This window comes from Choristoneura fumiferana, chromosome 10 (assembly GCF_025370935.1).
Source record: "Choristoneura fumiferana chromosome 10, NRCan_CFum_1, whole genome shotgun sequence".
Taxonomy (NCBI): domain Eukaryota; kingdom Metazoa; phylum Arthropoda; class Insecta; order Lepidoptera; family Tortricidae; genus Choristoneura; species Choristoneura fumiferana.
The window spans coordinates 10,867,564-10,891,667 of record NC_133481.1 but is presented as its reverse complement, the minus strand read 5'-3'; the positions used below and the strand labels follow the sequence as shown (position 1 = coordinate 10,891,667).

General features: G+C 36.9%; 1 protein-coding gene across 9 annotated transcripts in view; it reads left to right on the top strand.

Moving 5' to 3' along the window:
- dac (dachshund family transcription factor) overlaps positions 1-24,104 on the top strand; it is a 184,353-nt gene that overhangs the window by 118,829 nt on the left and 41,420 nt on the right. For 7 of the 9 annotated variants that reach the window (XM_074093479.1, XM_074093477.1, XM_074093484.1 and 4 more), the window contains 3 exons: positions 5,553-5,623; positions 7,310-7,567; positions 14,288-14,509. In XM_074093479.1, coding sequence (XP_073949580.1) covers positions 5,553-5,623; positions 7,310-7,567; positions 14,288-14,509 — 551 coding nt within the window. The remainder of the gene's footprint in view (positions 1-5,552; positions 5,624-7,309; positions 7,568-14,287; positions 14,510-24,104) is intronic. The other 2 variants (XM_074093485.1, XM_074093478.1) reach the window with 1 other exon arrangement.

Here is a 24,104-nt window from a genome sequence, read left to right as displayed (position 1 = left end):
TTTGAAAAATGATGCGTGTGATCCAAAATAAAACAAAATGCTACACAAATATTATTTACATTAACTCTTATTGTTTGTCAAAACTATATAATCTATCTAAGCTTTACGAGAATAACTGTTCCTAAAAAATAATTGTCCTTGCATCAGACATATTCAAATAATAACTTTTCCAAGAAAGATTGTAGGTAACATTCCTTAAATTTTGCAAATATATCTCAAACTGATACGCCGTTATTACACAGCAATATTGTCTGTACATCATTTCAAAGGCAAAACGTTGCGTTATCTGCATATGTTTGGAACTTTTTACTCATAACAACGGCCCCTTTGCTACTTGTATTTTCTTTATAATTTATTCCATTTCTCCCCCATACATTGGCATCGGCCGCTGATATTTTTTATTCGATTAGTAAACCCCTAAGGTGTTTTTAGCCTTTTTTCGCTCGATTTTCTTCAAAGCTTTGTTGACTGTTTAGGGGGTTGCTTGTTTCTTATGGATGAGTGAGCTTATTTATTCTTTTGCTAGCAATCTTTTAAATTTACTATTTTTTAAAAGCTTTTATGAATCTTTGTTTTCTGACGTTCTGCTATAAATTATGGACCTTACTCCTACTGTCCTGCATGTAGATCTTGATAAGACAATAAGACGGGTTGTTGACAGCATTTTACAATTAATAATGTCAAAGTCGATTAAATTCGAATTCTTCACAAAACTACGGACTTACTGAGCCCCTTTTCTCAAACCACAATACTTACACACTCGATTTGTGTTATAGAGAGGAGATGGGGGCGGGAGAGGAAACTTTTTGATGGATCGGACGGAGTTTGTTTTGCATGTGAGTGATATGTCTGAAATAATAAATGTTGAGGCGTCGACGCTTCCCCAACCTCCCCGGCGAGGGTGAGCTAAAACGATTTTTGATTTGGGTGTCAAGCAAATGTTTCACGCAGTGGCGCTCCGACAGGATTTGATTTTCTTAATCGATTCTTGGGAATGCAAATGAAGGAATTAGTTCCGTACACAGTCTAATTGTGCTATTAATGAATTATGCGTGATAAACTTTTGTCTGGAAAGGTTTTATGCACGTTTAATGCGTGCTTTGTTTAGATAATACTTACGCTAATCAGATTATGCATACAAGAACAGTTTGGAGCGTCGTGTCGGTGCCGCGGTATTGGGTTATGTGAACGGTTCAGTATTAACTAATCAGCGCACATTGGCGTCGCTATAGATTGCGGCGCATTGTCCGCGCGCGCGGCCCCGGAATATCTGTTTAGGCCAGTGCCCATTCTATAATGGCAATATGGCAATAGTTAACGCGGTAACAACGCATTGCCACGGCCATGATATCGCCGTGCTTAAACTGAAACTTCGGCAGCACCGAAGCCTAACTGTAATATAGGGATTTACTCATCGCTAATCTTTTTAGACAGCCACGGGCTCTGTTATACGGTTTGATAGTCCTCTAACTTCTATGTTTCATGGTTGAAAGCACGCACTTAATTGTATTCTAATCCTGCTTACTTTAAAAAACTGATTTCTTATTTTGCTTTGCTTATTTCGGCCGAAATTGCACGTCACGGCATTGAAATTTGTTTTCGTTTCTCCGGGTGCTGGCTGGGCCCGATTCGTCGCCAATTTGCGTTCTGACAAGTGAATGAATAATATTATCTCGTTTCGTGAGCGATGATGGCTGTTTCTAGCAGCTTTGTATTCGAAGGTTTATAAAAAACGATTGTTTATATTTTTCTACACAGAGACAGAGGTGCGATAGTGATAAAAACCGGTAAGTGTGTTTGTTTGTTACCAACCTCGGCGGAATTTGGTAGGCACATAACCTTTAACATGGAAAAGGATTTAATTTAATTTTATGCTGATGTTCCAGTGGGACAATAAAATAATAAAAACGCACAGTACATAAGTTTGCCTATACTTATAAGTAGTTAGTTGGACTATACTTAGCAAAATTAAAAAAAGAATTTAAGTACGCATCCCAACTGAGCAATTCGGACAATATCACAAACATACGGATACTCGAATTCACAAACTCCTGTTCTTGAAGTGAAGAATTTTCATTTTGAAATTTAGGGGCTTACCGACTTGAAGTGTTATGATTATGTATTGGTCTGTCAAGTACGGTCAAGAATTTTAATACATGAGCCATCATGGAACCTTTTCAAAGGAAAAGTCATTTCAATTTTCCTTGTTAATTAATGCGATGACACTATAACGTTTATTGTGAAATGGTTCCATGGTGGCTCATGAATTAAAGTCCTTAACGGTGTATCAAAACGCAGATCATGATTTTTTATTCCGTATAACTATAACAGTATTAAGTATAACGTTTGAATGTATATCATTCCATAATTAATTTAAATTGCAATCTTGTTAGATACCTACCATTAATCATAGAAACACGTTGAATGATAGAATAAAACAGAGGAAGTGGTAATTTATTATTTTATTGATTTGGTCTTTATCTTTTGTACGATCGCGTGATGATTCGATCATTTCTTTACGATTCGATTCGTCCATTCGTTTGGGATTAAAAAACCTTGTTAATTTTGTATTAAGTTTAGATATCAAAAAAATATTTGGTTTGTATTAGTGTAATCCTTTCTACTTTACTTGATCATTAAAGAAAGTTTAGAACTGAGTTAATTCTACGTTTAAATTTTGAGGTAAACTAGGTACTAGACACTTATAAACCATCCCTAAGATTAAGGACGGACAAAAATAGGTGTGTAAAAGAAAATGGTCAACATTCATTTCACCATTATAAAACAGAGAGGTTAGAATTGAATTTGTGCACCGAGGATTCCAAACCTAATTAATTAGTCAATCTACTCAAACTGTAAAGACAGTAGGTAAACATTATTGCCAAGAAAAGCTTAATTTTTCCAAATTATTCACTGTGAGATCTTGTGAAGAGTTATAAGGTTTAAATGGATGATCTTTTGATTACGGCGTTGACTTCGAGGTTTAATTTTTTTACAGCTTCGAAGGACCGCAGTTATTTTTAAGTTAAACTTAACTTGATACCTCGCGTTTCGGAGAAAATAATCTTAACAGTCAGACAAAATGACCATGAAGTGCAGATATATATGAGTTCCGTTTTTCTCTTTGAGTTACAGAATTCTAAAATCATGAAAGATTATAACTTTTATTTGTTTATCGACCTTCATTCATAAGAGTTTTGTCAAAAAGTTGTCGGCAAGTATTCTAAAATATAAATAAATAAATAAATATCATGGGACACTTGACACCAATTGATCTAGTCCCAAACTAAGCAAATATCTATAATATTAACATATTAATTGTGAGGGAAATGAAAAATATATTAAATTCAAACGGCAGCGCTCCGTGACTCGTCAGTAAAGTACCAAACGACTCCATTTCGAGGGTTCAACACAGAGTAGACCGGAAAGATAGAGGTGTCAAGATATTCAACAGACTAAGTGGCGTAAAAAGAGAATACCGGAATTTCCTTTATGGTCATTAAAATAAAGACGAATAAAAATTCAAAATGTTGCTTACCACACGTCTTGAATTGAAACGTTCTTGATTTATTTATTCAACCGACTTCAAAAAAGGAGGAGGTTGTATTCAGGATTAAACATATTGTAAACAAATTAAAGTACGGTAAACTGGTTGTGAGCAACTGAAATATACATATTTTTAATATTACTAAGTTATTAAAAAAAATAGGCAGAAAATGACCATTCCCCACATTTTGAAAAATAAATATGGAAGAGGTTCAATACCAATAGATTACAAGAACACTTATTATAATAAATTTGTGGTTTAAATATGGAGGAGCTATTTAAGAACATAATTATTAAAATATTTTACCGTACGGAACTCTCTTCATGCGAGTTCGACTCGCACATGTCCGGTATGTTTACAATCATTTTTAAAATTCTCAAATTGCAATGATCAAAATGGGTTTAAAGATTAATTAAAAAGTTATCAGTCAAGAAGAGTTTGTTTACATTGTCAGCAACTCGTTTTATTCAATTTAACCAAAATAAAGACAATGAAAGCCAAGTTATAATTGGACGCTCCCTCTTTGCTCTCAGTAACAGCAAGTTGACATTACTAAGTCAAAATAAAATAATAGTTAGATCTTCCTAGTATTTTACTGTATTGTATGGTAAAACTCTTTATTGAACGTAAAACATATGAAAATTAAAGTTAACAAGAGAAAGAGACTAGTTGTTACCTTACCATTTCAGCACCAGATTTTATGCTCAACCTCTGTTTCCACCGCTACGCTGTAATCCGCAAAAGGGTTCCTCGAAGGCTTAAAACAGCCACTTATTATGTATGTTACATTTCACTTTCAGACGTCATTTATATTCAAATGCTCAAAAGGCATTACTGTGCAAAAATTGTAGCATTAACCCCTTTGAAATGAGTGAAATTGGTTTTGGAGCGAATTCGTGTTTCTTTAAGTATAAATCAGCTCATTTGTAATTCCCTTTGGTGTTAAAGCTCAGCCTCAAATAATCAGATGAATTGGTATTTTCAAATTTCGTACAACCAATACTCAGTGAGAATGATATTAAAATGGAAGACGTGGTAGAAAGTAGAGGTTTAATGGCTCCAGCTTACAAAAAAGTTAATAAGTAAATATTCATAAAAAGGAATTGAAACGGAAGCATCAGAAGACCAATAATTCACAATCAAAAAGGACCTATGGAATTAGGGTAGCGGCACGAGATATCCGCATACGAAATGATTACATATCTACCTTCTTCATCCGCTTACAAAGAATCTCAGCGGGGCACCTTGATATTATACAGCCAGCCTTTGTGGTAGCTCCACAACTCAGTGGGAAGCATGCTTTATGGTTTCAAATGATAAAACTGTTTGTCAGTAGCTTTGTTCAAATTTATTTGACTTGCCGTGTCCGATTTGACGTAGTTAAGACCATTGATGTTCCAAACGAGATATTGACACGTGATTCCTTATGAGTTTTTTGTTATTTGGAACTTAATGAGAATGAGAAAAAACTCCCGGCGGAAGGTTTATACTCCCCGATTCTTTACGCAGAGATGATATATCTGTTCTATCTGAAATTAGCTTTTTAATAATGTAAAAGTCCAACTCCTGATGTGGCAGATGTAAACGATCTCCATTGTACTATTAAATGCCAGCTTGCTATGTTTCATTGTCACTAAACTAATACCTATTCCAATTTCATTGGGTCCTGGTCCTGGGTCGATCTACAAGAGCTGGCACGAATGAATTGAATGATTATGTCTATAATGTGCATCACAAAATAGTTAAATAGAGATTCATTCAATAAGTGAACACGTTAGTGTTATAAGAAGTATTATGTACCTACCTGTTTACTGGGAGGCCCCTGTATATAAACGACACTCACACAGTGACAAGTGATATTACTTTCGTTCGATTCATTCGTGCCAGCTCTTGTGAAACGACTGAGTCCTCTTCTAGCCCAAGTTTGAGCCCAAAACTTCAGAACTGTATGTAGTTACAAAGTTATCGTATTAGGGCGGAATGTTGAGTTTTTCTATTGTTTCAGATTGCGTGACGAAAGAGGCGACATGGAACGTGTCATGGCAATCGATAAAGCGCGCGAAGGGTCACATAATGGTGAGTAAAGCTTAAGTCTTAAATTATAGCTTTATTTGTGGTAAATTTGATTCGAACATTTAACGGACGGCCCTTCCACCACGGTCAAATTATGCAGCAATAACACCTGAGGTTTCTGGGACCATAGAAATGAGATAATTAATATATGAAATGAGATAATTAATATATTGCTTTAGACATGATAAAAACAGTTTTTACGAATAGTGCTAATGTTAATGTACAGTCGAGGTCAAAAATATATTTACGAACTCCGTACTCTAGCACTGCGGTATCAGCAGGCAGCAAGCAGGCGGTTGCAGGTGGTAGGACCTTGTGCAAGGTCCGCCCGGATTGCTACCACCATCTTGCTCGCTAATCCTGCCGTGAAGCAGCAGTGCTTGCACTGTTGTGTTTCGACGTGGAGAGTAAGACAGCCGGTGAAATTACTGGCTAGGTTCGCTCTAGGTTGGCAACGCGTCTGCAATACCCCTGGTGTTGGGCGGTGGTGATCTCGTACTATCAGGAGACCCACTTGCTCGTTTGCCAACCAGTCGAATAAAAAAAAACGAGAGTAAGAGGAATCTATTTGTTTGTTTATAAATAATAACATTTCTACCATAGAGATATTAGAACTTTCAATCGTGATCCAGGGAAATCTCCACGGCGGGTGTAACTATATCGGCTGGTCTAATATTATTTTGCATAAAATTATTTCGTAACATATTTATTGCATAACAACGTTTTGTCTAAAGATTGAAATGTCAATTTTTTTTTGGTCGAAATTGTTTTTCATCAAATTTTTGGTCGATTCATTTTTTAGTATAACATTTGTATGGTATAACATTGTATTGTCGATTGTATTATAGCTATAAAATTATTATTTCGAATATTGTTACCACTAATTTTATGTCTGAAAGAGAAGCAAATATTCATATGAATTTAACGACTCTGAGGCGAAGTCGACGGAGCTCCTATTTCACCTAACCTTAACTATTGTTGAGCAATCATGTTACCTGAGTTTTTTATTAGCCCCCCCCGTCCCCCCTTTACTGTTTCGCCTATCCAAGTATCAAATATTCTTTTTTTTTTCAAAAACCTTCGTAGGATTAAAAATGTTTCTTACTTCACGCTGATAAATTTAGTGCCTAGTATAAAAGTGTGAGCAAAGAAAAAGGTGTAATAGTTTGAACAATAGAATGAATTATAATTCGAAACTTGATTTCCTGATGGCGGCTGCAACTAATATTGCAACTAATAAACGTAAAAATGTTACACTTTGTTTTTTTTTCCGTAAACATACTCGTAAGAACAGCGAATGAAAGATTATTGGATTGGAATAAAAATGCTGTCAGTATTAATTTTAGGACATTGAATATTAATTGAATAATAATTAAACAATTTTATGGATTTAGCATTTTAGTAATAAAACTTTTAGACTAAACAATTATAGACCAAAAGTGCTCTAGGAAAAAAAATGTATGCAAAAAAATCTTCATGCAAAAAAATAAGTAAGTATATCATATAATACTATACCAAACAATTTCGACCAAAAGATTTAGACCTTGCGAAGGGCACCCCTCCACGGCATAAGTTTTCCATGAAAGTCGTCATAAATCCTGACCGACCAATGACAACGACGGCCACTCTGTCAAGACTGGTCTTGGAAAAAGAAGATTTAACTTTAATTGGTAACAATTCTGTCTCCAGGTTCATCACCCGGCCACAGTCCCGTGCTCAACCTCTCCAAGTCCGGTTCCGGCGACCGGGAGCGCTCGGACCGGAGCGACCGGCACGAGCGCGGCGAGGGTTCCGCGAGCGGGCGCAGCTCCGCGGCGTCGCGCCGCACGCCGCAGCCGCCGCGCCTGCCGTCCGCCGCCGCCCCCGCCTCGCCGCGGTCCCACTCTGACGAGAGCGAAGCGGCTATGTCTGACCAGGACGACCACAATATGAAAGAGGAGGATGAAGGTCAGTTCTTAATTAACAACAAAAAATATTTGACCTACATTGAGTGGGGTATTGTTGTTTAGAGCTCATTGAATTGGTACAAAATTTATGCTGTATTTTAAAAACTATTGAAAGACAAAGGAATGAACCAAAGTCAGCTTTTTTACCAAAGTTTAAACCGGTGTGCGAATCCGGCAGCAACTAATTATGTCTACTCGTAGGTACTGATCAATCTAGTCTGAGTTTATTAGTAAACAGGACTTATCAGCACCTAACGCATTTTAATAAGTCCCAGTCTCCGACATGATCTTAGACACGGCCAGAAAGTGTCCGTGTTGCATTAACACAGCGGTGGTATCACCTTCCAATATACTGGACATGTAATTCTCGGCGAAATTACCCTGTAATAGCCCTGGAACCTTCAGCATTCATAGTTCGGAAATTATCAGCCATAAAACTACCTTCCTTTTATTTTAGAAACTGGAAATATCTACTTATAATAAGTGTAAAATTGCTACTACTATAACATTGTAGGTACCAAGCAACCAATTTGAGGTCATGTTAATTATTTTATTACTGAATTCCGATTTATAAAACTTATTATAGTCTGCAAGAAGCGAGTGCAGGATTTATATGTTGTGGGTAATCGCAATAATTTGGCACTTTTACACACACTCTTAAAATGCGCCTTTCCTTGGTTCTCTCAGAGCATTATCCCGCGACTTGCACGTTTGCTGGTAATGGCTCGATATAATAAAATCTTATTACGATTATCCTCCGCAATTGCCTCTAGTGATGTTAAGCTTGAGGTTAAAAGGACCCAATTTCCAGTATGAACTTTTACACCTCCATTACTACCATACACCTCATTAGACTTATCTACGTGCGTTATTGTCCATAAGCGATGGCCAATCAAACAGTCTGTGTGCTTCAGTCAGCTAATTGACTAAAACGCCTCACACGCGTTGCCATACAAGCTAATACATATGGGTAATTTATTTTAAGTGCTTATAATAGAGTTAAAGGCCTACAACATTTTGTTATTAACGTATCTATCGGAATATTAAAATGATTACTGGACAGTGATGGATGGTATGACAACTGCTTTTTAACTCGTTTATTTTTAATTCAGGAGGTAACGTTCTCTGTTTCAAATTATTCCTATTGAAATTATGTATACAACATGCGTTTATTGCGACGTTAGTTAGTCTTCTTTATCACGATAGCCATTAACATCAATAAACTAGATGGAGAGATAGTATTTGATTAGGTATGATTTAAACAATGAGGAAAATTGCAACTGTGAGAAGTCGTTCTACGTGTTTTGTTTAAATTGGTGTGGAAGTGAGGGAAATAATAGATTCATGCTCACGAACCTGAGCCGACCGCGCGACGGCGGCGCAAATCAAAACATCGATCCACAAATATAACTAGTGGAGCTCACAATAGCTAAATCAAGTGAAACAATAAGGATTGTCTATTGTAGTTATGTGCAAAATGTTCGGAGACCGTGGGAACGGATAGCTGCCTCGATTATAGGAAAATGTTCACTCGGCCACGGCTTAGGGATGAGCCTGGAGAAAATTATGTAAACAATGGATTTGATGCCGAACCCGATAACACACCTGAAATGAGCATTGCGAGGCTCCAATCAATTTCGCAAGCGGTTTCTAAATCGATCATACCCATATTTATTTGAATGAAACGATACGTGATGCACGCTCGGCACGTTTGTCCCGAACTCATTAAAGTGCTCTTTCTAAACTACCATGTCATTCAACTTTGGTCTTTGCCTGTCTAACATTACCTCTTTCTTTCAATCACCAATATTCTTTTAGGCTGATTTCATTTATAACCCTGAAGTAATTTGTTTCTTCTCTAGCATCGCTCTAAAGTATTTCTTTCTCTTGTGGATATAAAGTTTGGTTTCGTTTGATTTAATCTATTAGGATCCTGTTAATTGGCCTTATTAGGAAGATGGTGTTGTGACAAGCCGAGAGTGCTATCGTGCGCATCGACAATGACGAAACGATGTTGTCTTCATTATTTGATGAGCGTTCACTATGTTGTCAGTTAAATTAAATGTATCGATAGATTATTCATGGCGTGGGAGAACCCATTCTAAAACATTTTCTTTTTTATGTGTGAGGTCTTTATAATTGACGCAGGTTTTACAATTGTTCAACTTAATTTTTCTGTTAATTGTTTATTTCATAGAGAATTTATAAAATGTACCTAAGTTTTTTCCATTAACTAAGTGTAATGTAAGTACATCATCACCCAAACTTCATATTCGCACAAAATTTCAAGCCAAACAGATCACTAGAAGTGGGTGAAATTAATTTGCTAGATTTGACCTCAAGTAACTTAACTTAAACAAAAGCCTGTATAAATGTGAGTCAGTTCGTTTCTCTGGAATCGTAAATTCTTAATGATTTTTCATCAAGGAAAAACAAACATAGGATATTTATGATTTCAAAACCTTTTTTTGATGTCTTATTAGGAAGTTTGGTGTAATGTCGCTCTACGTAGTCATTTTATTCTTGAAATTAATAATGTTAAGAGAACGACTATCTCGCGATGCAATGAAGTGTAGTGGAGCATATAAATTAGTTAAAGGCAGCCCATTCGGTGTTGGGTGGCTTCACTGTGTCCTTATTCTGTCTCCATAGTTAACGTTTTAGTTATAATCATATAAATACCTATTAACAGAATATCTACACAACATTTTAATAAGTGCATATATATATATAATAATAGATAAATATCACGGGACAATACACACCAATTGACCTAGTCCCAAAGTAAGCTTAGCAAAGCTTGTGATATGGGTACTAAGCAACGGATAAATATAATTATATAGATATAGATACATACTTAAATTAAACACCCAAGACCCGTGAACAAACATTCGTATTTTTCATACAAATATCTGCCCCGACACAGGAATCGAACCCGGGACCTCAAGCTTCATAGTCAGGTTCTCTAACCACTAGGCCATCTGGTCGTCGTCATATATATATTTACATTACTATAATGAATAATCTAACCATAAAATTTACATTTTTAGAATGGGGAAGCTTTATTTTGCTGACTGTACTTTTTGTTGACTGTACTTGCATTGTCACCCAAACTACATTTGCATACCAAATTTCAAGTCGATGCTATTAACCGTTGAAGAGTTCCATCCTGCGAAGACGATCCTGGCTGGACTACAAGGATGTCACTACTACATAAATGTAATGTCACGCGATTTACATAAGTATTCCAAATTTCAAGTCAATCTGACTACTGGAAGTTGGTCAAATTTAACTTGCAAGATTTGATTACAGACAGACAGACAGGTGAAACTAAATAAAAGCCTGTAAAAAGAGAAGGTTCTGAGAAAATAATATAACAAAAAGGTACATCAGTAGCTGTTACCGGTAACTTTGTCTATTTTATTCGCGAATTTTACACTTTCGTGGGATAAAAAGTAGCTTATGCTATTTAGGAATACTAAGTGTAGTTTTCTTTTGCAGCTTTTTAGGGTTCCGTAGCCAAAATGGCAAAAACGGAACCCTTATAGTTTCGCCATGTCTGTGTGTCTGTCTGTCTGTCCGTCCGCGGCTTTGCTCAGGGACTATCAATGCTAGAAAGCTGTAATTTTGCACGAATATATATGTAAACTATGCCAACCTTGTAGTGTGGGGTATCGTTGAATATTTTAAAACCGTTAGGGGGTTGCTAAAACGATTTTTCGATTCAGTGATTTGTTTGCAAAATATTCAACTTTAAAGTGCAAATTTTTATTAAAATCGAGCGTCCCCCCCCCTCTAAAATCTAAACCAGTCGGTGGAACATTTTTAGAAAAATCAGGATGGTAGTAAGTATGTCAAACTTACAAGGAAAACTATAAAGGTTAAGTTTTCTTGAGAATTATTAGTAGTTTAAGAGTAAATATCAGCCTAAGGTATAAAATATACCTAAACTTGGAATATTCCGTACGAAATCCTTAGAAAAATATTAGGTACTTAATTTTTTCGTAATGGCTACGGAACCCTATTTCGGGCGTGTCCGACACGTTCTTGGCCGGTTTTTTAAATCAATGTAATACAACAACATAAGCAAATGCACAGACAAACAAATAAAGTTACTATAATTATTATAAGATAACAGTGAAATATGCGGGCAGTACGAGCAGGAGCTTGAGCAAGACTCCACCGGATTGCTACCATTATTTGAGTCGCTAATTTTATATAACAAAGCAGCGGCGCATGAGAGAGTGATCCTATAGGGGTTACCGAATGAGGTAGAAACCCTAAAAAAGGAAAAAAGGAAAAGAAATTGTGTTCTTCCTTGTCAGTAATCCAAAAATTCTCACCTCCAGAAAAATGCATGTACTTATCTTTAAATTACGACTATGACTAACTCTTAAATTTTTTTGGTGTCGTATTAGCGTTTATTTATTGCATAAATTGGCGAGCAAGCATAGAGCTAGAAGCAGCTACTGTTTGCCAAATTGGAGGACATATACAGCGTGTATTTTTGATACTACCTCAAACTGTATATAATTAGACGAAGATTTAAGTGCTGTGAACCGATATGAAAACAAATTTTTAATTTAGAATTAACTACCAGGACGTAATTAATTTTTGAAATATATTCGAGCAGCAATGTAATGCGTACAATAATTTGATACGAGAGAGAAGCGTTCTGTGACAGCTGTCACGCCAACAAGTGCGACGTTTTGAACAAAAACAAAGTAGTATCACGTAGTGATTGATACATTGCGTGCTAATTAATTTTATAAGGAAAATAATAAGTCTATTTTTTTTACTAAAACATAATAAAATGTGTGGCTTTCACTAACTACCCTTAAAGTTTGAGGTAGTATCAAAAATACACGCTGTATTACAACACAGTGACACTTTACAAAGAAAGACGTAGCCCGTACTCGCGCAGTTTATTTCCGTGCGATCTTAGATCAAAGCTGCCGATGATCACCACGCGATATCCTTGTAGCTATAGTAATGCTTGTTACTGCAATAATAATTGTACATCGAATGATACATGCCTTGCACGCGATGCACCGCTTGTATCGGTATTGCTTGATTATTTTTACCATTTACTCTTACGATGCTCTTATGATTTATACTATTATGTAATGGTCTAACAAATAATTAATAATTATATTACATAAGAAATTTATTTGTTGGTAACATCCTACTACCTATTTATTTGTTGGTTCTATCCACGAGCTTTGCGGTGAAGGGAAACATCATGAGGAAACCTGCACAAACCTGCGAAGAAATTCAATGGTGCGTGTGAAGTTCCCAATCCGCACTGGGCCCGCGTGGGAACTATGGCCCAAGCCCTCTTGTTCTGAGAGGAGGCCTGTGCCCAGCAATGGGACGTATATAGGCTGGGATGATGATGATGATGATGAACATCCTACTTCATTATTTTATTTAAAAAAACCCGGCCAAGTGCGAGTCGCACTCGCGCAAGAAGGGTTCCGTACAATCTATACAACATTAGACATTAGCAAAAAAAACACGTTTGTTGTATTGGAGCCCCCTTAAATATTTATTTATTCTATTTTTAGTATTTGTTGTTATAGCGGCCACAGTTATACATAATCTATGAAAAATTCAACTGTTTACTATCACGGTTCATAAGATACAGCCTGGTGACAGACGGACGGACGGACGGACAGCGAAGTCTTAGTAATAGGGTCTCCGGTTTTACCCTTTGGGTACGGAACCCTAAAAAGCGTCATGTTGAGGCTCTTTTAATAACTTAAAAAACCTTCAATTCGTCATAAAACTAAATAAATAATTTATCTTCGAGCCAGTTTTTCGATTCGCTTGAAATTTAGTGTGTGTATCATACCTATGTGTAAATCCGATGACTATGCAGAAATAAAATACCGTCAAGAAATAGAGTGTTTAACAAGATATTTTTTTACCTAAAGCTCACTTTAATAAATATACGATCCATACTGAATTTAAAGTTAAAATATGAAAACCAAAAATGTATTCTCAGCTCTTGTATTTTTATTTTAATATTTCTTTATCCTCTTGTATTTTAAAAGCTCAAATTTACTCTTAGTTACTTTTGGTCCACTTTTTACTCTTTCTGGATTCTAGATAGCCTATTTGTTAGATATCCCCAAAACAATTTTGTCTTCTTAGGGGTTATTTCACCACCCATTGATTAATTTTAATTAATTTTAACTGACGGATAAATGACATAAATGTGATGCCGTCTACGTCTATTCGAACAAAATAAACAGAGACGGCATCACATTTATCCACCAAATAAATTTGATCAATGGATGGTGAAACAGGAGGTTAATTCTTTCCGATAGTTTAATGATTTAATACTGTTGGTATTCCGAAAAATTACATCGTGGTCTTATTTACCTTGCATAAAGAACACCCATGCAAAGTTTCACGTATCTCTACACTTACCATTACCAGTTACAATTGGGATTTTACAAAAGTAAAACTCGATCCTGAAGGAATATCGGAATAAAAAGTAACTCGTGTATTGTTTCAGGGATAGAGCTATTTACACACTAAATTTCATCCTCACATGTCCTGGCATTTTAGCAAGGACTAACATAGTAGGGGATTATTGGCGGTAGAGATTATATAGTCCTCCTCGTCGGTTTCGATGACGGCGACCCTAAAAAAACTATTCTATAAATGACAGTTGGTTTACCACCTATTGTACTGTATCTACCCTTTTGTCCAGGAGCAGACTTGAGTGACAACGAGCGAGACATGCCACCGTCCGGGTCTCCTGCGCCGGTGAGCTACGCGGCGCAGTCCGGCACGCCGCCGTCCGTGCCCGTCGACCCCACGGCGGACACGCTTGTCTCCTCAACGGAAACCCTGCTCAGAAATATCCAGGGGCTTCTGAAGGTCGCAGCGGACAACGCCAGGCAGCAGGAGCGGCAGATCAGCTATGAGAAAGGTAAGGGTTTTATTTATCTTATTATTTGTTGAGTCGCACAGAACTTCATTAGGTAATAGGTGTGTTTGGCTAAGTTTACTCTGTGTTAGGTATGTACCATGAAAGCTCGTAATGTATAAAGTGCATGCAATTACGACCGTTATAAAGTCGGAATTTGTACCGATTACAGTTTTATCGAGGAAGCGTTTAAGATCCCTGAGCAATGATTTTATAATTGATGGATTTTCAAGCAACAAAGTTCTCTTGCAGCCCGAAGAACGTCGTATCCTTTCTTAGAAAATATTACGGTTTCAGAATTTACATATGAAATTATTATAAGATGGAGACACTGCAGCAGGAAGGCTTATCGATGTAAATGTTGTAATCGATAGTAGTCAACAGCTGGCGTGTATCGATTCCGCGTAATGTAACGCAAGCAACACTGATTAGCCGCTCTTGAGATCCGAGAGCACGTAATACTTTTATAACTTACTAGTTCTCCGTTCCCGTAGGTCTACCAGCTCTTAACGACACTCGAATCATTTGCATCGCATTATGACCCGACTATTTATTGCGTTATTACGATAAATTATTAAAATTAGAAAATAGTCGGTAAATAGCGGTTTTGTTGCCATTATTTTATAAGTATGGTTGTATGGCCGCTTCGAGCTGCGGCTGCGTCTTACGCTGTTGTTGCGAAATTGCGTTATGCGTGCATAAAACAATTGTAAGTTTAGTAATTACGTCGTTGACTGTTCGTTTATTTACCTACAGACTTTGTTGCCAGTACGGTACTTAAAGCGGCGTATGTTATTATCCTCGAATAACGACGAAATGAATAATATAGTGAAATTCAGAATGGTTGCGTAGTCATAAACCTAACATTAAAGTAACCCTCGACAGGAGGAGACAGGACGGGTCCGCCGTTCCTCATGCGAGCTCATGTCGTGCCTTTTGCAAATAGCCGTAGAACAGATGCGTCTGAGTTATAGCCCAGCCCACTATCATTACACACGATTCCATTCGGACAGCATAATTATTTAATTGATATTTCTGCGAGTTATTTATTCACGTCATTCTGTGTTTTCCATGAGAAACTCTGTGCGTTATGGCTCGAAAGCGGCAATAACTATTGAACAGGATTATTGCAAAGCATTATCTAATTTATTTTAATGTGCGATGTCAGTTCGTCCACTAGGTTTGGTTCTTCCTTTCACGCGATAGTTTCGCTGGATCTTAATAGATGGCGTCAGTTAGATAGGTACCTACATCTACAAGTACAACTACCTAACCTTTATTACTCAAACCATGCATGCATTGTAAAGGCGATAGACATCTTACTAACAATGATGCATTATGATGATTTCGACGTTGAGCGCAGGTGTTTGTTATTTTGTTGAATTTAATGAGTTACGTATCCGACTTTATCATTCTTCACTTTTAGAGAGGTTCTGCACGTGTGATTTAAAAATATATATTAGTAAACTTATTATTTTTTAATCTGATCAAAATTATTCAATTCGCTGAATTCTAAACAAAAGAAACGAAAACACAATTGTTATAAAACCCATAAAATACGGTGAGGTCGGGGAGAAAATTCGCGGCGCGAGTCATCATCAAACTTGAATATCAATATTGCGCCGCGGGCCAATTGTATTAATAAACAAAACAAAATGAGAAATAATAATGCTATAGGCCAACAAAAGGTTCCATTTCTCCCCTTATACATAAGTAGCCGACAAAGAAATAGCTCCCTAAGCCGATAAGAGTAAGAGTGGAAATCGCGTACACGTTACAACCGGTAATTTTGTTATTACGCTAATAAAAATATTGTTGATGAAACATTTTTTCGAATCAATGTGTCTGGCGAACTTTACCGTTGATTTTTTTAAAGAAATTACAGCAATCGCTTGGTTGGTTCGCTCGTCTGAATTGATAGGTGTAACTGGGCGATGGTCTTGCATTTTGTTTGGTTTCATTAGACCCTAAAGACCGATGGAGCTTATTGGTAAATATATTATACTTATCAACATTATTTTTATATTTCGAAGCGCTTTGCTATCTTGTTTAATTTCGATATTCCCGATCAAGTTTCATTCTTTTTCGATTTACAGATTTAAAAATTCTAAATGTCTATTTAAGAATAATGGTGTAAGTTTCCATTTAGATTAGCAGTATTGTGCAGAGATATGTAAACATAGGTCATCACAGAACCCCTCAGTCTCTTACAAATGGCAGATCACTATCTAGGCACATTCGCTGACAATTTTTACACTACTGCAGAACGGGTGACTACAGACAAAATGTGTGTGCATTCACTGCTTTATCAGATAACCACAGGAAGGGTTGCGTGAAAGGCCTGGCTGTGATAAAATGCTGTCGATTCGTTCGTGTAAATAGACAGGCAATGAATGAGAAATAGGTGTCATATTGTAGGCTTTTCAAGTCGAGTTTTCGTTGTTCAGTGTCTATTGATAACCGAACAGCTATAAAATGTCTCGAAGTAGCATAATTTTGGTTGGCTTTTCTTAACGTGACCTTAGCGGGCATAACATAACATTAACGCATTCTGCAGTCAAACAAAAAAATAAAACACTTGGAACGAACAGAATCGGCCTGATGCGATCGACGCGACATAAATCTGCTTCGGCTACTCCTTTAAGCCTTTATCCCTGTTAATTCTTACCGCTTAGTTTATTTCTGAACGAATGGCCGCTCTTGTTACGGCGGACTTGTTTCGCTCTTTTGTTTTACAACTATCAGTTTTTGTTAAGCTAAGTGCTGGCCGCGGACAAATGGCACACACACGAAGATAGAGGAGTGTTTTATGGGATTTGTTCTTCAATAAGTTAAGCAGATTTAATTTGCTCACACTGATTTTAAAGGGACGGAGTTTGTTTAAATTAAGGATACAATGACGTTAATATAGCTCCACCATTAGTAGAAACACTTAAACAAACATTTGACGCCAAATCGACGGACAATCTATACGTGTTTACGTAGTGCAAACACGGGAAGCTCTAGTCAATGAATGCGTAAGCCCTAGTTTCGCCTGTTAGCGAGGACAGAAAATGGCAAACATGAGTTGTCGGAGGGAAACAGCCCATCAATAACCGAAGTGACCGATCGAACAAACATGAACTGGCCAATGATAAAAACTGATGAGCAAATAGACAGACGGGACTTGTGTACTCAGCTAATGGATTCAATTGATATGAAAGCTTTTACAATGCTGACGACGTCGCGACGTTATCGCCGACTCTGAATTACTGAATGTTATGTATTTGCGAAGTGCGATTTTCGAGTTGATAATATTCGTTAGCTGTTTTTCGTGTTTCACGCGCCTGACAGTTGGCATGACTTGAAATGCACTCTGTATTTATACTCTGAAGTGGATTTAATACTATAACCATATTTCCTAGTATTCATTCTACATTAATTATGTTAACAATAATTTTTTTAAAGCTTTTCGTGTCATTTGCGCATTGAATTTAACATGAAGTATGGATCCATCATCCATCATCCCAGCCTATAAACGTCTCACTGCAGGGCACAGGCCTCCCCTCAGAATGAGAGGGCTTGGGCCATAGTTGTATAAGTATGGATAGATCCTGCTGAATGGCTGGGTCCAGCTCATTACTGGGGTTGCCGGTACGCAATGGGCTATGAACACTTAATAAAATTTCCACGCATGCTAATTTTCATGTTTCAATCAGCTCGAATTGAAATTCCTGAAATCATTATAGCAAAGACAATTATAGCAAAACACATGCACATCTTAAGATAGTTTTAAATTATTCTATCCTGGTTTCGCTGTTATTTTCTGCAATACAGACGTGTCAGTTATATAACATTTCAAGTTTTAACCGATAGGATTTGTCAGTAAAGCGGTTCATCACGAAGTCCGCCATAACTCAGCGGGCAGCTAGCTCCCATCGCAGTACAAACAACCGCCCCCAGCGGCTAACGAGCCACTGCTAGATGCGCCAGAGTCGATACAGGAACGACGCATTGTTGCCGCGGCGCGCCAGGTTTCGCACCATTGTGAAACAGAGGTGTGCTACAAAAATCACCGAGTCCAATCTCTGTTTGTTTACTTCAACTCGATATCGAATTATGAGGTTCAAATGAGTCAGAGGTTTTTCTATTAATTTTCAAAGTTAAAAGGTAAAACAGTTATAAGATTTTGGATGTTAAGTACTTGTTTGTAGCCATCAACTTGAAGATTTGGGAAATATTACTTTGAGATTGAAGCAGCTGCTCTGCTTGTGCTATTTAGCCCCTTTCCAGAAAAGAAAATATCCTTTAAAAAGAAAATTACTATTTTTTCATTAAAAGACAGTTCAATACAAGATTTACACTTTCTTGGTGCAAAAAGTAGCTGGAATAGTGTTGTTTACCATTAGTCAAAGACAGCTACAAAAAGAACTGATTGCACATAAGGAGAATTAATAAAATGAATGAGTAAATGTCAAAATCCTGTTGTCATTTTATTACACGACATGTTTTTGTGTGCGTGACTTAAACTCTGGTGACACTACCTGTAGTAAAATTGGTGGGTTGGACAACGCTACGCTACGCTGTAATGTAACGATTTCTCAACAGTTTCCTAAACAATGTGCTCGGTGAACTAAGTAAACAATAAGTGACACTACGGCAGGGTATTAAAATGGCATTCCCGCAATGCCGCTGCGGCCATATTGGATTACTGCGCGTGTCGCTCCGGTTACTCTGCGTCCGCGCACGCGACACGACCACACACACGCTAATACCTATTGGCCGAGATCTTAGCCGTGGTTTAGCAAATTACTACGTGCGAACTCATGATGCGTATAGAATTAATTCAGTTCCATTAAAAGATGATTAATATTTTTTTGTTACATAAGTTTTGCTTGCACAGTCGGAAAACGAGCATGCGTGTCTACTTATGGTCAGCAATCTTCACTAGCCATGGATGCTTGCGACCAGTGCGTTGTCGAAGCAATTCGGGGATACTATCGAGAGAATTTAATTCCATAACTTAATACTGATGACTGATGATGGCCTCATTGTAACTGCTCGTACGGTGGTGGAACTTAGCTGCGACTGAATGTTCAGATTATTTCAGATATATATTACAGAATTTGACGAATATTTTTCAAATGAAACTTAAATATTGAAATCAAGTGAATTTTGGTGAAAAAAGTGATTAGGATTAGACGGCTAGTTAAAAGACACGAATTATATATAAATGTGTGATTGATTCGATCCAGTGGGTATTTATACAAGATTTTTCATGAAATCGGTTTGTTTACACTTTATAAAATCTATTGATATACCTACCTTATATACAACTAACTTAAAACATTTCCATTGTGACATAGAAGTTACCTACAATTTTACGATAAAAAGTCCACCTTATTAAGTACTATTAATTTGGAAACGTGTTAACCGGTTATATATTTACCAAATCATACACTTAATAAAAATCTAAAATATAAGCAAAGCTCTCCTTTAATTATGTATCCCAATAGATAAAGCTAAATAATTACGCTTATTTTCCTAGGGGAAACTTAAGGAGCATGTTGCTTGGCTCCAGGCGCTCATGTGTTCAAATATTAAACACGGAAATATCAAATTTTATTACAACTTTTGTGCAAGATTCCGTAACTTGTCTATTCATCAACATCATTTAAGTAAAATACTGTTCCGCTTAGTTTGGTTTATTGTGCTATTTCTTACAAAATATTTCACATGTGCATAACACAGAAATGATAAATGGAATATGGTAGTTAATGTAAAATGGAATAGAACGCTAAAGTGGTACCGTTGACGTGTTCAAAGCATCCTCAGGATTCTGTAGGAACCCTTATAAATAGTTTTCCTGTGGTCGTGGAGGTCAAGAGGGGGGGGGGTTGCCTATAGGTATAGCAGTGGGACACATAATATAAAGGCTAAGTAAATAATAATCTGAGTGTTGCCATATTGTACAGAACCCTACGCTGCGCGTGTCCCGAAAAACACTTAACCGTTTTTTAGACGTGGAGAGTATTTCCATTATTTATCTGAGTTACAATGCAAGTTATTGAAAAAAAAATCAAGTGAATTCAATTTATTTACTTTCAATTTAAGTTAATAACCTGTTTACGGTCAAATTATATTAATATCATACATGACTCTTTAATAAAAACAATTGCTGAAAACAAATTGTGATAACTTTCCATTAGCATACAAGCCCTCGTGAAACTAAGCAAACTTTGCAAAAACAACAATTTGAATTCGAAATATTGCTTCCGCGCATTGAGTGAGTCTGTTAAATTGTTAATCTATTTTCTCAAGCAGTGGAGGGTTAAATACTTATTCCGCCCCGGGCCCGTAACTATTGAATCCTGGACTTACTCATGCGGAAACTGCGCTATGTAATCCGTTTTGGTTTGGCTTTGAATAAGAAGTGACTGGGGGCGCGATGCCCGCAATATGGACTGTATTGCCCTTGTGAGGTGTTAGCTTAAACTTTTTCTTTGTTATGTGTGTCCTCGGATATTGCTCAAATGACACTTAAATTTAATTTAGAGGTAAAATTTATTTATTTATCACCTTTAGAATGAAATCTACACAATTTGAAGGGTCCACGGGAAGAACGTGTCTAGTCACCTAAGCAAGTTTTTGAGTTGTAGTGGTTTGAAAGTTAGTCATCACGAACAATTACTATGATTACCATGTATTTAAAAGATAAAAAAATAGATTTTATATTGTTTTCAGATTATTAAATTCAGTTGGTACTTTGTGAGCTCTACATTTTGAGATTAAAATCTCATTTTTAAAAAAAGGTGACTAGATGTGTTCTTTCCGTGGACCCTTCATTTGAAATATTCACATTACTAAAATAAACTTTGTATAAAACAAAACATTGATTGAGTTTTAAAATGAGAACATTTTTATTTGTGGCAGTTTCGTTCTAAATGTGTTATTATTTATTTAGGGGTTAATCTACAATTTAAGAAATCGAAAAGGTACAAGGGTGTAAAGCTCTGATGTTTTAAAAATGTGTTTTACTCAGCATTGTCTAAATTCTCCAATGTTTTAAAGAGCAAATTACCTAACCAAACATTGTCTAAACTGTAGACTAGACGTGTACCTTCCTCCACTGATAACCCGTTATTTTCTTTGCTGCTCTGATATGAGTACACATTTCCTCGTGTAGTTGTAAATTCCGAACAGCAGCTCAAATATGAATCCCAGGACCGCAACAAGCTAAGAAACTCCCTCAGGATCTTAGATCTAATGTAGCTCAGTTTTCCGACATCAACGGCAATACAACACAAAGATTCACATTGAAGTTTGGGCTTTGTTACTGGGTAGTAAGAGTGAGGTCTTCTTGTCCGTGTTAGGGTGTTGGGATGTTTTGAGTCGTTGTGTATTTAGAGCAAAGGGGTAAAGTGAGACAATCGTAAAGTTTAATAATAATTACATTCTCAACTCTCCTCCCCGGTTGTGCACAATAATTAACCGCTCGGAATTACTTAGCTGAAATAATTTAATGTGACGCACCTCGGATTGTTCTTAATGTACGTGTGCCTTTGGGGAGCAAAGACGAAGGTGGATGTAAAAATTGGTTATGTCTCAGTCAGAATAATTTAGTACTGAAAATAGTGATGTTAGGCCGGACAAGTTAGGAGTTTTGTTATGAGAGAAATGTCTCTCAACACACTTTTTTTTTTCTTAATTATAAATACAAAAAGTTTAGTGCATTATTCTTTTACCGAACTCAAATACTTATCAGATTTTACTATGTTTGTATTCCACAATGGATGACTCCATTATTATTTGATAAACGATAGAAAAATGCTGACTACATTTTATTTAAATGTTAACTACAATAGCTGTTAAATTTTGCTTTTTGAGAATAAAACAAAAAAAAACTATTTTCATCTGCCACAAGTATGCTACACTTATTAACCATTGTGTACAGTCCAACAAATTTAATCATGACCCAGGGTGGAACCTTTTAATAATCAATTTTACTATGATTTGCTTGACAAAAAGTATGAGATGTCAACATGACATTAGTAGCACAAGGTTCCACCCTGGGTCATGATTCAATTTGTTCCACTGTACATCATCCGACTGTTCTTAATAATTTAAACTGGTATCAACCAAAGTTTAGGGGTCTTAGCTGGCCATTTTTAGAAGACCTGTCAAATGAAGTAAATGCTGAGCTGAAGATAGTCCAAATTATGGTGGTACCGGAATTGTCTCTACAACGGTAACTGAACCCTTGTTTTAGTTGTAATTTACATACGGAATTACACGCCAGAATATGTTCAAGTCAGTTGTTTATCGGGCAAGTGATCACAGGGACTCATGCTTTTAGTGCTAGGCGTGAAATTGATCGATTATAGCACCTTTTGTTTATTTCTAGTGACAATCTCAAACGGTGTCTCAATTCGTTATCTTTGATTCGAACTTTTTTTATAACTCTTCGTCTTTTTTCTCATGTTTGATAAGATAAGTAAGTGATTAAGAGTGTTTATTATACCTTAATTACTTAAATTACAATCTTCCTCGGTGTCTTAAATTTTCTCTTCTTGCAATGCATGCGCAGAATCAGAATAAGTTATAGCGTGCACCTGCCCGACTCCGGTATTAATATTCGTTATATGCAGTTAAATTTTAGATACGCGCTCCAAACATCGGGAAGTTTGCACGAAAATGAAAAATTACCGGTCAGGGAGCGGCGACCGCAAAAACACCGCATAAGAAACAACTAATGAAAGCTTAGAGCCATTCGCATAAATCTCCTTTACATTTTTAATACCAATATATCCGACGAGGGGGAGCCTCCGCGCGGGAAAAATGTAGCCGAAGAAACTCGCGGACTTTTGCGTTTATATCTTATTTAAATACCACCAGATGCTGTCCGCTTATAAATGTGTATATTTTTTAATCGGTGCCTTACCAGAGACATAATGGTATCAGCCGATCTGCCGTCAGCTGGTATGTAGATGTACAGAAGTTAATCGCGTTTGGTGGCTAATTTAAAAATCCCCTCTCCCCGTAGGACGCGCAGCGCGGACGCGTCATCTCGCCGCGGTCGCGTGATATCTCTCTTGACCCGTGCCTTTTTTATTCGCTTCGTTACCTAAGCTTTTTCGTATCGTATCGAATCTCGAGAAGTCGTGTAGTCTCATTAAAATAATACGGGGCTACCGGATAATCTTATCCGGTGTGTTCCGATCGCAGATTGGGTGCGCGTGCGCCGATAACACCACAAGTTATTCCGACGTTGCACGCTCGATACGCTACTATACTTTTTAATCCATTTTTCAACGACATCTTCATTATTTCTACCTTTGCCCAGTTAACGCATGCCCGTAGAGCCGCAGGAGCCTCTGTTTACGATCTTCCTCAAATACGCCTTAGTATGTGGCTTTCCGGCAAAATACGAAATGCAAATACCTCATAATATATTCATAAAATTATGTGTTACACATGTATGACAAAATCTCCGCGTCAAATAAAGTAGTACTTGACGTGCTTTTTTTTATGAAGAGCGTAAGAGCGCCCGTTGCAGCAATTCCGCCTTTATTCCCGTGTTGAAGAGTAGGGAACGGTCTCACGGGTCGAAGATTTTATG